The sequence below is a fragment of the Sphaerodactylus townsendi genome, linkage group LG07 (assembly GCF_021028975.2).
Source record: "Sphaerodactylus townsendi isolate TG3544 linkage group LG07, MPM_Stown_v2.3, whole genome shotgun sequence".
NCBI classification, from domain to species: Eukaryota; Metazoa; Chordata; class Lepidosauria; order Squamata; family Sphaerodactylidae; genus Sphaerodactylus; species Sphaerodactylus townsendi.
The window spans coordinates 56,199,733-56,213,939 of record NC_059431.1 but is presented as its reverse complement, the minus strand read 5'-3'; the positions used below and the strand labels follow the sequence as shown (position 1 = coordinate 56,213,939).

The 14,207-nt window shown below is 41.8% G+C and overlaps 1 protein-coding gene across 2 annotated transcripts; it reads left to right on the top strand.

Moving 5' to 3' along the window:
* Positions 1–4,223: 4,223 nt before the first annotated feature.
* Positions 4,224–11,703, top strand: TMED7 (transmembrane p24 trafficking protein 7). Of its 2 annotated transcripts, none has more exons than XM_048503105.1 (4): positions 4,224–4,349; positions 4,520–4,727; positions 8,066–8,311; positions 9,488–11,703. In XM_048503105.1, exons 2-4 carry the CDS (start codon positions 4,551–4,553, stop codon positions 9,722–9,724), a joined length of 660 nt encoding a protein of 219 aa, XP_048359062.1. In that variant the 5' UTR covers positions 4,224–4,349; positions 4,520–4,550; the 3' UTR covers positions 9,725–11,703. The 2 variants fall into 2 exon arrangements, with proteins under 2 accessions (XP_048359062.1, XP_048359061.1); XM_048503104.1 differs by having other exon boundaries at positions 4,237–4,397.
* The last annotated feature ends 2,504 nt before the right edge of the window (positions 11,704–14,207 follow it).

The window sequence follows — 14,207 nt, the reverse complement described above, 5'->3', positions numbered from 1 at the left end:
TGAAGGAGGCAGGGAAGCAAGGGGGGCAGAAGGAGGACAGGCGTCCAATTTAGAGGATAGAGAAAATTCCGGGGGTGAAACTGAAGTTGAAAGGTTGAAAGGAGGGCGATCTACAGCAAGGGAGCCATAGACCTGCAGGCTGATGGCGACATAACATTGTCTCCACGTCAGTAGCAGTGACATCGGCGCCCGAGGCTCTGTGCGAAGAGTGCGCCCGATGTTTTCCCAATCCTTAAGATTCAATGTCCCCCCCTCCGGGTACCATGGACATTGAGCTTCAATCTCCTCAACCAATTTGCGCAGCTCCCCTCTCTTTATGGGGACCCTGCCGCGTTTCGCTAACGCTTTTAGTTCGTTAACGTGCTTGTCATAAGCCCTGCTTTTGCAAGCTCCCCAAACTTACCGGTGTTCCGCCGGACGAGAGAGTGTCCTAGGACTCGAGTCCCTGGATCGCCCGATCCAGCCGGACGGGCGATACCGAAGGTGGAGTCCCTGGATGCGCCCGCATCCAGCGGACGTCGATTACCGCTGCCCTTTCCCAGGCTGACGGTAAGCAGGGTGGAGGTTCGAGGATTCCCGGGTTTCGGAACCAGCTTGTAGTCGTGACCGCGAGGTCAGCGCAAGAACGAGACGAGATGCGGTGATAACATCTGGTGGAGAGTGCCAGCAGCGGGAGCGCGGGTGTCCGTGTTCCTAGCGACTCTCCCGCGTGCTGGTTCCTGGCACCTTTTATTATGATTCTAGCGGGGGCGTGTAGAAGGGCGGAACGGGGGGAATTCCGGGAGAGCGGGAGACTGAGAGATCATCATGTGATGCATGATCTCACCTGGCTGCTACGTGAGGAGAGGAGCATCAGCATCTGGGCCTAATCCTCACCTGGGGGCAAGACCATTGTCCCTTTGTCCGGGACACCCGGTGGTTGTGAGCCAGGTAGTTCATGACCCGTGACTCATCGGGGGATGAGGGGTGGGGGAGCGGTGCGACCAGAAGGCCGTAGGAGCGCCGGTGTGCCAGCGCTCTACTTACGGTGCTGCTGGGTCAGCAGTGCATCCCTACACAGTTAGCTCATTTCATAATGGTTAGTATTGAACTAGGATTTGCAAGACTCAGGTTCACATACCCATTCTTCCACAGAAACTTGCTATCTGATCTTGAGTTACTCCCCTTCAGCCTCATAGGGTTGTTATGAGAATAAAATGGAGGAGAGGATAACAAGGTTGTAAGCTGCTAAGGAAGAAAAGCAAGATATAAATATCTAAATGAATAAATTGTTCTCTTGAGTGGCTAGTTACTATTGCAATTCTAAACACAGTGGACTACAATGGACTTAAAGGGGTGTGACTGTTTGGGATTATTCTGTAAACTCCATTTTTAATTATGGTTTAACTTTAGAATTTCCCTAAGCAGCAGTTGAAATAGTCATGTTGGTTCGCTAGAAACAGTTCAAAATAATAGATTATTAGGACCAAACCAAATATCAAAAGCTTTTCAGGTTTCCAAAATGCTTCATCGGGTTGGCATTTTAGTATTAAAAAGAGACAAGTGGAATGTTTCAGGACATGATCCAAAGCCCAATATGTAGCTTATGCTGGTAGAAGTCATAAAATGGAGACAAGAATAAAAACCACAACAACAAAAAAAGGGGGGGAAGCTGTTTCAGTTCATGATATGAAAGATTTCCTGCCCTTTGTGAAAAAAGATGTTCTACAGACTAAATGACGCAAAGCAGATATTCCAAAGTGCAAATAACTCCTGGAACACAGAAGCAAGCAATGACTGTTCTTCCTTTTGAAAACTTTATTCATCTATTTATTTAGGAAATTTATTAATAGGTATTTTCTACATGTACAGCTTTTCCACAGCTTTTCCCAATAGCAAAACCTTGGTCTATTCTGCAGAGCTTAATTTTACTCTGCACACCCAAAATATGACATTTTCCAAACAGCACAGGCATCAAAGAGGCTTTTCCCCTCCCGACTCTTTAACTCCTTGGTTAGTTTCACTTGGTCGTTTCCTCACTCACCTTTTGTTGCGCGGTAGTTGCGGCTAATAAATCGGGGGCCTGCTGCATTCCCCACTACCTAAGCGGCAGCAACACAGCAACCCTGGCTCTGCCGCTCTCTGTCCTCCTCAGCGCGCGTCATTTCTCCCCCTGGATGGTCGAGAAACATTGGAGAGCGAGGCAGTGGGGAAGCTGGGGTCACTGCGGGTTTGAATTTCCCGCTGCACATGGTGACGTGGACCAATCAGGGCACTGTGAGGCGTGCACAATGTGCACACAGCATTTCCTTCCACCATTTTTTTTACCATGAAATCACTCGTCTGCACGTCACTTTGAGCGCACACAGACACAGCTTATTTTCTTTGTTCATTCAGAACATTCATTGTTCATTCATAACACTGGGTTTGGGCATTGTCATAAGTGGCCTTTGGCTTCTGGCGACATCCATCTCAATGGATGAAGGAAATGGTTGCTACGAGGTTCCCTTCCATGGGTGCGGCCATATACCTTGTCTTATGAGAGGTGGGACAGAATCATTTGGGAGGGACCACCACTTCCTCACCGGGATCGGCTGCTGGCATTTTCCTAAAAATCCCACAAAAATGGTTGCAGCCTGCATAATATTGATATAAGGAATACCAATATTACATTTAAAGAGCTAAACCCTCCCCCTCCCCCATGGCAACTTTCATTCTTGGCCTGGATGGAGGAGCGACTCAAAAGAGCGGGCAAACAAGCCGCACAAGCTGCACAGCGGGCAGTGGAGCACCTCCTCGCTTGTAAACAAGAAAGTGTGAGGAGACATTCATCTCATGAAATGGAGGAGAAAGGAAAGCGGGCACTTCTGTGTTCCACAAATTTTTGTGCTGCAGCATGACAGCCAATCAGAAACCATGTTTTTTTTAAAAGGAACAAATGCATTGGTTCAGGTTGCCATGACGACTGTGCATGTCAACATTTTGTTGACGATTTCAGGTTTTTTTAACCAAGTTCCGCCCACAAACCGGTGCTCCAGCCAATCGGAACAGAGAAGCGCCCTGCCGATGACCACTGAATGTGGGGAATGTTGCATGTCATGAAGCTGGCGGCTGCCGCGAGGTTTACGACAGGGACAAGCTGCGGTGGTGCTCAAAAGCACCGATTCAAAGGAGCGCCGTTTGGCTCAACGTTATTTTTTAAAGTGGGGAAACGACCACGGTCCACTTGTGCTAGACATTTTGCTGCTGAAAAGATTCTCCCTGCCTCCATTTGCTGAAGGTTGAACCTACTGAGTGGCAGTGTGTGTGAACAAGATCATGGGGTACATGTGAACAGTAAATTAAATATGAGCATCCGCAGTGAAAAAAAAAAGGCTAATGAGATTTTGAGGTGTATCAATAGGGGCATAACATCTAGATTGCAAGAGGTTGGGGATGTAGTTTGAGTGCTTGCCCTGGGCATAATTTTTTGTAGATATGCCCCTGCCTCAACGAGCCTTTTCTCAAAAGGCCAAAATATATCTGGAAAGTTTTTTGCTCTCTCCCCCTGCTTTTTACTTGTTTATTTAATCTGTATCCCACCCATTTCCAACCAAGGTTGAGACACTAAAGCTTGGGATGCTGTGATTGCTTAGCGCAGCTACCAAGAGAATACACTTCTTAAAGCAACAGGAGCTCCTTTTAACATTTGGGGGGGGATGATCCCTCTCCCCTGATACATAGTACTGACACCTGCAGGTACTAGATCAGTCCCACAGACAACTGTGTATTGTCTGGGGTCCAAATCTACTGAGTCGAGAGGTTACTGGATCTCCCTCAGCTCTTCAAGTCTTTCTAAAAATGATGGATTCTTGAAACACGCGCCGCCGCCGCCGCCGCCTTTAAACATTTTTAAAACGCAGAAGATCCGGTTGGGGACCTCCAGGGGCTTTTATTTTTGAATTCCTTGGCACGTAAGCCAAGCCACATTGCCCAGAGACGAGAAACATTTCGGTCCTTAGGAGGTGCTCTTTGGTATGCGAATTTACCCAAGCAGCCCAAGTAATCGCCAAAGGCCCGCGAATCTAGCACGACCATTGAGCTAAATGACTAAAAGGCAGGTAGGCCGTTTTCCCAGAGCGACGTCATCCCATCAGCGCAACGTCGGAAGCTCCAACAAGAGCGACGGATCAGGCGACAAATCGGCACAGCGGTGTCTTCGGCCCTCCCGAAGTCCCGCCCGTTACTTTGCATTGACAGGCCCCCTTCGGCATCCAAACAACACCACGTCTACAAACGACAACTCACCCGGAAGTACTTTTTAGCGGCACAGGGTGGACGCCCATTACTTCCAGGTTGTTTGCACCCTCCACTCCTTGGCCACGCCACAGGTAGAAACCGGCTCGCGCAGGTGTTGGTCACATCCGGGGTTAGCGCGGGTGAGTGACCGGTCTGATGGTCCTTCCATGCGGCCTTTCGAGGGTCCCGAGAGGCGCGAGGTGTGTTTTTTGCGACTTCACGTTCAATGTTTGCTCATTTCGTGCTTTTTCATTCCTTCCAGCGTTTGCAGTCGAATCCCTGTCAAGGAGACGATGTTAAGTGGCCGGTTGTGCCCCGGTTCCTTGGCGGGACTGTGGGGGTTGCTGCTGTTGCTGAACTTGGGTTGTGCCGTGAGCACCTCGGAGCTCACGTTTGAGTTACCGGATAATGCCAAGCAGTGCTTCTACGAAGAGATCATGCAGGGCATCAAGTGCACCCTGGAGTTCCAGGTAAGAGCTCAAGTTACCTTTCAAAACGCAAAGGTCCTCCTAGCAGATAACTGCTAGCATGGACTTAAAAAAAATCGTAACTCAATCAGTAAAGGGCAGGTGATTTCCCATCATTCCCCTGTGTCACTCCTGTTAATCTTGTTAAATGCAACAATGCAATCAATCTTCAAGATATATTTAAATGGGTGACCCATGCTGAGATATTGCTACATCTGCATTCTCATCTATGAACTCAGTATCAATATTTTCCACAATATTCAATGTCCACTATCTATATCAGGGATCACTAATTTTTTGTTTATTGCTATTTACTTATTAATAATTAAAATTACGTAGCTAAAACTGTCCATTAAGCAACTGGAGAAAAATCCAATACAATAAAAGCTGTTTAAAAAGTTTAGAGATTTTTCTCCTCTGGGTTTTCTAGTGACTGTGTTCTGTTGACTAATTGCCTGCTAGAGATCTTTGATCTTCATTGACTGTCTGATCATACCATATTCATTTTGTGCTTTTGTAATAGGTAAAATATATGGAAATGAAATTATTCCTGTTCGGGGGAGTAGGGGATGTATGTTTAAATGGTCCTGCAGATATTCCTATAAACCAAGGATACTAACTGTTTGCTGGAGTTCACAACTAAATACTCTCTTGGCAATTTCAGAACTCTGTCTTACTGTTGGTTTTTCTCTTTTTTGTGACTCATAAATAAGTGATAACAATTGCCTGCATTCTGGTCCATCCTGAAACATTTGCTATGTAAGAAGAAATACACTAAACATTTTGGCTTGACAAGTTTGAATATTAAATACAGCCTATAGAACTATTCATGTAGCCTGATCAAAGCATATGAGTTGACGTATAAATGAAAAGAAGTATTGTGATTTAGACAACAACATATGTAGCTCTATAGAAAAGGGTATGTATGCTAATGCATTACATTTTTAATCATCTGCCTGTCTGAAAACTAATGGAAAAAATTGAGCTGGTAATGTTTGTAAAATAAGCTTTCATGTCATCTCTGTAAAGCTGTTTTTCTTAAAAGTTTCTATCAGATATGGCATAATAGTTCAAGGAATACATCTTTTCAATACAGCTGAAATGGTGAATCATCTCATTGTTCAAGTGAAACAAAGGAAACATGTTACGCAATTATTTCATTGGTACTGGGAAGCCACAGAACCCTATCCTGTGTTTGATTTCATCAGTTTGTCATAATGTCTATTTTTTGTCGTTTTCCATTCACCCTAGTGGTTGTCTACATTTTTGTTCTCTCTATCTTTCCCTGTGCGGTTTTAATAATACTTGATCGTTATCCACATGCAGTGTATTGTCATGAATGTTAATCACAGTAGATTGAAGCTGGGGTTTAAATTCCCAGCCAGCTCACAAAGAAGTGACTTACAAACAGCCACCTTGTGAGGAAACCAGTAAGACCGCACAGAGAAGGAAGGACTCAGCCGTTTGAATTACAACAGTCAGTAAGCTCTCTAGCTATATGCCTGGAAGGAAGTTTCACAGAGAATACATACATGATAAGATCCCTGGAAAAGCATTTTGAATCCTCCTGTGAGATCACACATGCAATGCTAACAGTGCTGCATAGAACATACATCTGTTGTCACCTATATGAATGAAACAAACATTTTGTCAGAGTAAAAATTACAAGGAGGAATGGTTTCCATGGGAGGCAGCCATGTGAGCTAGCTTGGAAATGAGAGAGGTGAACCAACTCCTGTTCAGGAATGGGGTATGGAGCATCATGTGTTCAGGTCTGACTCCTTGCCCGAGAGGTGTGTATTTTGCCATGGATGAAAATTAAATATATTGTAGACAGGATCCAAAACTGATCAAATCCACAGATCATTACCCATTTGCAGTGGTCCATGCGGGAGCTAATTATTCAGCAATGAACACCATAGAAAGCATGATAACTATGAAGATATTGGGAGGAAGCTGAAGGGAATGGAGACACAGATGGTGTTCTCTGATCCTTCCTGTTGGAGGAAGGGGAATGTGATGGGAACAGAAAATAATGTAGGTGAACCACTGGCTGCATTGGAGGTGCCAGCGGGAGCAATTTCGATTCTAGGATCATGGACTAGATTTTCTGGACTAGATTTTCCTAATAACATGCAATGTACTTCACCTATCAAAGTCAGGGAAGATTGTATTTGGCAGAAATCTCAAGGGGAAGGAGACAACAAACATAGTGATTTAAATGAAGGAGAGCAAACAGCAGAAGCTGATCTTGAGGGCTGGGTCTAATGGGGACGAAGGTGTGGGGTCTCAGGTGTCCATGTACCAATTCCCAAAGCTTGGGCAATAAGAAGGAAGAATCTGAGCTTCAAATGTCAACAAAGGGATATGATTTAGTAGGCATTACAGAGACTTGATGGGATTCTTTCTTTCCTCACCCTTTTATTGGCATAATTAAAAGAGAAAAATTAGGAAAAAGAAAAAGAATTTTTTACAAAATTAGGTTCATGAAAAAGAACGGAATTGCATAGCTTGTAATAAAATTTTTGCTACATCCACTGTTCTCTGGGGCTGGCAGTCTTGTAAAAGAAAGCGAACTTTCCCACTTTCAGTTAATCAGGCGACATTCTTAAGGTGTGTATCGAGACAGGAATTCCTCAGAAGAGCATATAGTTCACAATATAGCAGAATATGACTGGTGGTTTTGGTCTGCCTCTGGGATCATGGGCATAATCTTTCATGGGGTGGTATGGACATAAAGCGGCCATTTAAGTTTGATGTTGAAAAGATGTTAAACCGTGCTTGCATATACTTCCTTCATAGTTGCAGTGCAGTAAGTAGGTAAAAGTATGCGGGGAGACACCCATATGTAGAGCGAAAAAGTTGTGAAGGTTGAGGAGAATAAGGAAAAAGTTAGGGGGGGAAAGATCTGCTTTTGTCAGTTGGCTGGTTCTATTTTAATCTTCAGCTTTTCTTTGGCAATTTTACCTCAACCAAAGTTTGTGTAATATAACCTTTAATTAATGAAATCTTTTAAAACATGTTAGTAGTGTATCAGGCCAAAAGCAGGACTCCTGCCGGTATCATGATAGAAAGATTAGTAGAAGCCATGGTTCCAGTCTGATTTGTGACATTTATGTAGATAAGGCCAGGTATTTGGGGGTCTCCTTGGTTTTCTTCACATGGTTTGGGGCTGTTAAATTTAGAAATTTTATTACAATTAAATAAAGCTGCCCTTCATCTCAGCTATTGCTTTCTGAAGCTGTGTTCAATGCTCTATAAATGTGCTTGCCATATTGGTCAGGAATTACAGTGCTTCTGAATTTCTGGTATCCCCTAAACCTGTTTTCTTCATTTCACAGGTGATCACTGGAGGACACTATGATGTTGACTGCCGCTTAGAAGATCCAGATGGCATTGTGTTATACAAAGAGATGAAGAAACAATACGATAGCTTTACTTTTACTGCATCCAGAAATGGAACATACAAATTTTGTTTCAGCAATGAGTTCTCTACCTTCACACACAAAACCGTGTACTTCGACTTCCAGGTTGGAGATGATCCACCTCTGTTTCCCAGTGAAAACAGAGTCACTGCACTTACTCAGGTAGAGTTGCTTTTTACTTGAATTAGAATAGACATCTTATTCAAACAGTAGGTTTCTATGGATGCTTACTTTAGTGCAACACATACATCAATTATTAAGTCATACTAAGCTCAGCAGAAGATGCTGATACATGCAGATTTTTGCCTTGTTCCCCTTCCCCAGAAGTCTTTTCTGAACATGGGGAAGTTGTGGGACCTGGTTGGACTAATAATCATGTGGATGGAAAGCTGCTGTGTAGACTGTGAAATCATCTTCTGTCAGTGGAACTGGGATGACAGATGAGAGGATGATTTTGTCCCTTTCCCCTTTACAGGTAGTGTAGTTATTAGGTGGGTCCTGTAGGTGGGTCCTGCAGTCTTGAAAATAATATTTCCCAGAATCAGAAAAGATTTCTGAAGGGAACAGAACAAGGGCCTTGATTTTGGCTATCCTGTGCTTCCAGTATTGCTCTCTTGTCAGGTTCTTATTTTTCAGGAAATACGGCTAGAAAGAGAAGAGTCACCCCCAACAATGTAATCAGTCACAGATGTCTGTAGCTGTAATGTAAACTGCAATATAATATGAACTAGCGGATTCACTAGTTGTCAAAGTTTGTGCGTTTACTACAATGCAGGAAAGTGTCTGGTGCAATGGCAAGAATACAGATGTCTGCACATAATTTACAAAAGAACATAAAATGCAAAATCATTATTGATACAATTGAGTATGAATATATAATAATACTTGAATGCTCATACCACCGATTAAAATGTGGGTGTTTTCATGCTTTGGCATTTTGGCTACTTCAACTACTACTGAAACATAATTTTAACGTTATTGCTTTCTGATCTAGTGGGAGAAGGGTAAGCATCTGGACCAACATTTTATCTTCAGAGAGAAAAATAATCCTAGAAGACGCTTCCATGCCCTTTTCTATTCAAGAAATATTAAGTCATAAAACCGGCTTTATGCTAAAATCAGGGATATTTGTTTTACGTTTTCTTTAGCCTGAAAATTGAATGCCTTCATTTCAATGCAAACAGTACTTAGAGATGAAGAAACTCTGTAGTCAAATCAGTATGTTGTTGTTTAACCTTCAGAAAATAAAGCTCAATTAAGCTGGAAAACCTAAGTAATTGCAAAAATATACTGTCCAATGGACAGCTATTCATCAATATTCTCTTTTTCTTTATCCAGATGGAATCTGCATGTGTGGCAATTCATGAAGCTTTAAAATCTGTTGTTGAACATCAAACTCATTTTCGGTTAAGAGAAGCCCAAGGCCGCAGCAGAGCAGAAGATTTAAACACACGGGTGGCTTATTGGTCAGTAGGAGAAGCCGTCATTCTCCTTGTCGTTAGCATTGGGCAGGTATTTCTTCTTAAAAGCTTTTTCTCAGACAAAAGAACCACTACAACCCGTGTTGGATCATAACTCATGTTGAGAAAATACTTCAAATCCACTATTCCTTTGTAAAATACTGTTCTTCAAATAATTTCTAGTTACAGAACAATTAAACATGAACATTTTAAATATCTTTAGCCTTCCCTCTCTACTTAAAGTTGCAAAATACATGTTCCCCAAAAGCTGTGGAAAAAGGCAGCTTTTTATTTGTAATATATGGATTTTGTCCTGTTTATGTCTGCATTGAGATTTAACTTAAGGTTGCTACATTTTTAAAAAAACTAGTGAGACTACAGGTTGGGAGCGTAATGCTTTAAAATATTCTTTAAAATGTTGATTTGGGAGATCATATGAAAAGTGGATGGCAGTCTGATTTCTTTAGAAAAAAGGTATGGGAATAAAACAAAAAATGTGATTAATTTGTAGTCTCAAAGCCACGTACTGCACTGTTTTGATTTTTCTATGAAAATGCCAGTTACATTTTCTTGTAATTTCTTGTTTTACTGAACCAAATTTAAGATGAAGAACCCTGGGGAATCCTGTTCTCTGTACTTTGAAAGTGTTTAGCTGGTTGATTTGCATTTTTCTTTTAAATAAATGTGGTGAATGTCTTGTAACTCAGAATAGTTCAACTCTTGAACTTATGATGCTGCTGTTTTGAAGAACTGAAATCTACAGGCAGATCCACAAATAATCTGCCAGCCATTCCCACTTGAAATCAATAAGACTGAACTAAAGTGCAAATGGACTAGAATAAATGATTTGTGACTCTCAGCAAAAGGTCACAATCAGTATAATATGTAGGTAATCTTATGTTCTCTGAGACCAGGCTGGAATAAGTGGTTTGAGGTTTATAAAAAATGGTTTATGAAGCAACATCTGTACAGCCACCAGACATGGCTGTATAAAATCTGTGAGTTTAATCCTCCTTTTGAAGCCTTTAATTTAACTGCTGGAAACCTTGTTTTCTTGAGGGTAATGCATTAATTTGTTGCTTTGTGCCAGCTGCCACCATTTTTTGCTGGATGGCCTCCTTTGTGCAGTGGTTTGCTATCTTCTTGGTATTTGGATTTTCTCATCTTGTATCAATCACTATGCTCTTTGCTGATGACTAATATTTACAGAAAGGTTTTGTAGGTATGTGAGATTGCATGTTGTACTGTAGTTACAAGCAATCAAAGTAAAATTAATATTACCACCCTTGTAATAAACACATCTATTTAGTTTCAGGGTCAAAAACAACTTGTTTTTAAAGATTTGGTTCCTGGTTCTCTGTAGGCACACAGTCCAGGAAAAGAGTTTGGAGGAAGCCAGCAGCTCTTCCTCTACAAGTATTGACGCTCTGAGCAAAAGAAGGGGTTTTATTATTATTTTTAAATCATTCCCTGCGACTGCTGTGTGGCTTCAGGGGACCCAGAACCAACTCTTTAAAAACATGAACTGTAGTTTGGCCCTCATTGACTTCAAGAGAATTTGTTTTAAAAATGCATATTCTGGGATACAGAAGGCAGCTTATATCAAGGAGAAAAATAGAAACTTGACATGTACGAATACCAATAAAGCTTGCAATCACAGAAACATACTTTGCATTCATTTTTTCTATAAAGCTGCTTCACTCTGCTTTGCAATTGTTGGTAAGCTATCAATCCCAGTAGACTTTGTTATACACATCCCTGTGTGAATCTTGACCATTATGTCAAATTTAAATGCTGGTGGTTGTAAGAAGGGTAGAGTAGATTGACTCTAGTAATTAGTCATTCAGCTTTGAAGCATTGAAGATGAATCTGAAAATTCTTAAGTTTAGTTACTGAGATTGTTAAAGTGTCCCCTTCATTATTTTCTGTGTGTGTATATAAGAGGCTTTTAAAAAGAAAAACCTTATAGAATTGGGTGTTTTAGGGGCAGGGAAGACCACAGTGCTGTAAATGATTAACATCCTGTAGAAATAACTCAGTGTATGATTTTTTTTACTGTCTCACTTGAGCATGATTAAAATCAATTTGACTGTACTTGTCTTATACTGTCTTGTTCTGTATGCCATTAATTATGCAGCTTAGTTATGAGAGACCATAAAATAAAGTCCCTGTTGCTGGAATCTAACTCCATTCCTACTACTTAAGAAAAATATGTAGAACCCTTACATAATCAAAGTGAAAATAAATGAAAGCTTGGTATGATTATGGGATTTGGCTATAAAGAGGAAGGAACTTGTGAAAGTATTTCTATTCAGATTAAAGTTGAAAACTACTTGTGAATAGGCCAGTTGAGGGACTTCAACAACATCTCAAGTTGATGAGTTCATGATTATTACACTCTGATACTAAGTAGACTCAGACAATCAAGGGCCATGTGACAGCCAGTTAAAATTATACCACACTGTGCCTGTGAAAACATGAGAGGTGGCTTTCTCTAGTCAGCAATCAAGTGGCAAAGCTCATCAGCCCTTTAGTTCTGTGAATTTCCAAACAGTAAAGTACTCATCAGCTTCATGGTTAGAGAATCTACATGTGACTCCCTCATGTGGTTATACAGAGTGGTTGCCATATGGCTGCTAATTATCTGAATCAATCCATAGTATTTATTTATTTTTATTTTTTTATTTCTCAGTCTTATAGACCGCCCAACTCCCGAAGGGCTCTGGGCGGTGAACAACATAAAATAATAGTTACATAATAGACTGTAAATAATTTAAGTTAAAATGCAGCAATTAAGAACGACTAATAACAGCAATGCCCGCAACAATCCCTGTTAAACTCTCCCAGAAGGGGAGAAAAAGAGTGGGCCCATAGATGGTAATGGGCCCAAAATGTAGGAGGAGGCAGGGGCACTTATATCAGCGGCTGGACACTCCAAAGGCCCGGTGGAACAACTCCGTCTTGCAGGCCCTGCGGAACTCACCAAGATCCCGCAGGGCCCGGACAGCTGGAGGAAGAGTGTTCCACCAGGCAGGGGCCAGGGCTGTAAAAGTCTGTTGAACTGTGTGTGAGCTCTGCTTTGCAGCTTCCCCCTTCTAGTAATGAATATGGGACTGCCTAACTTGGTGGTTCTGCTGTAGTAGCCAAGCTTTGTTAATTCTCAGAGTCTCTTCTAAGAGACTTTGTTTTCAGAAAAGGGCAGGGCCTTTTCCCATTGGTCACAACAGTCACCCATCTTCTAAGAGACTCTGAGAATTCACAAAGCTTGGCTACCAGTACGTAAAAACACCAGAATCAAAGGCCAAAGGCATGCTAAGTTCATGGACAATGGATTCCACTCAGACACAGGTTTTGCATTCACCAATACTGCTGCTGCTGCAGGGGATGCAAATGTAACTACAAATGTAAATGGACAGATAACCCTACCCACAATATAATGAACTCAACCACACCTTTGCATAGCAAGTTCCACCCAAACACTTACTGATTGGTTCCCTACCCTGGGACATGGACTATATACCCCACTAAACACTCCCTTCTCACTAGACACAGTGTGTAACAGACTTCTCTCTGTGATACACCTCTGAAGATGCCAGCCACAGATGCAGGTGAAATGTTAGGAACAAGATCTACCAGACCACAGCCACACAGCCTGGAAAACCCACCACAATCAAAACCTATGATGCCCATCTGAGAGTGAAGTAATAATCACATCAAAAGATGCTTTATAAATCTACATGTGTTTTCATGATGTGAAAGGGCTTTGTCCTGATACAATTTGCAAGCTTTTGTTTCTTACTGACACCAAGTTAGCTCTGTGAACATTATATGGGATAATAAAAATATAATGTTATGCTGGAGTGGATCTTTTTTTGCAAGCTTAATACAGTATATGCATATTGCTCAAATCAAGGGGGTTGATTTAAGATTTATTTCTGGACCAATCTAAAGGTTAAGCTAGAATGATTTTAAAATGACAGAATCTGAAAACTTATCAGCCTGGCCCTGGCTCTTTGTTTAATTACCAGTAACCCTTTGTTACTGGCCTAACAGGGGAAGGGGTTTTATAAAAGGGATTCTCCACCAGCTGCTAAGAGTGTAACAGCACACATTAAGGTTTTTAAAGGTAGAAAAGGGGAATGAGCACTCAACGTTGGCAGCGAGAGGGGGCCAGGGAGATCTTTTAGACTGTATAATACGGGGAAGGAATTCTGGCAATGAATATTCCACAGAGAAACGCAAGAGCCCAAATTAAGTTTTAACGTATTTATATAATTTTGGTTCAACAACACACACATACAGTAAGGCACAAGAGCACATACATTCAAGTTCTAGTATATAAAAAGGTTTGAAATATAGATGGGAGGATAGAGGGAATTGGGAATTGCAAGGTGATACGTTACCTAACAATTTCACAGAGGTAGACGAAGTAGAAAGCAGGGATTCCACGCCAGCACACAAACCCGGTGAAGGACAAATTCGTGTCTCAAAACTGACCAGACCAAAAGGGAGGTACAGCGGGCTAGTTTACAATGTGAGCAAGGTGTTGCAGGTTAACTAAACCTTGCTATAGGAGTAGATCGTTCCTTGGCGGGGAA

Coding starts and splice junctions, on each gene's coding strand:
- TMED7 (XM_048503105.1), top strand. CDS start 4,551: ATGTTAAGTGGCCGGTTGTGCCCCGGTTCCTTGGCGGGACTGTGGGGG. Junction 4,728..8,065: donor AGTGCACCCTGGAGTTCCAG/GTAAGAGCTCAA, acceptor TTCATTTCACAG/GTGATCACTGGAGGACACTA. Junction 8,312..9,487: donor GAGTCACTGCACTTACTCAG/GTAGAGTTGCTT, acceptor TTCTTTATCCAG/ATGGAATCTGCATGTGTGGC.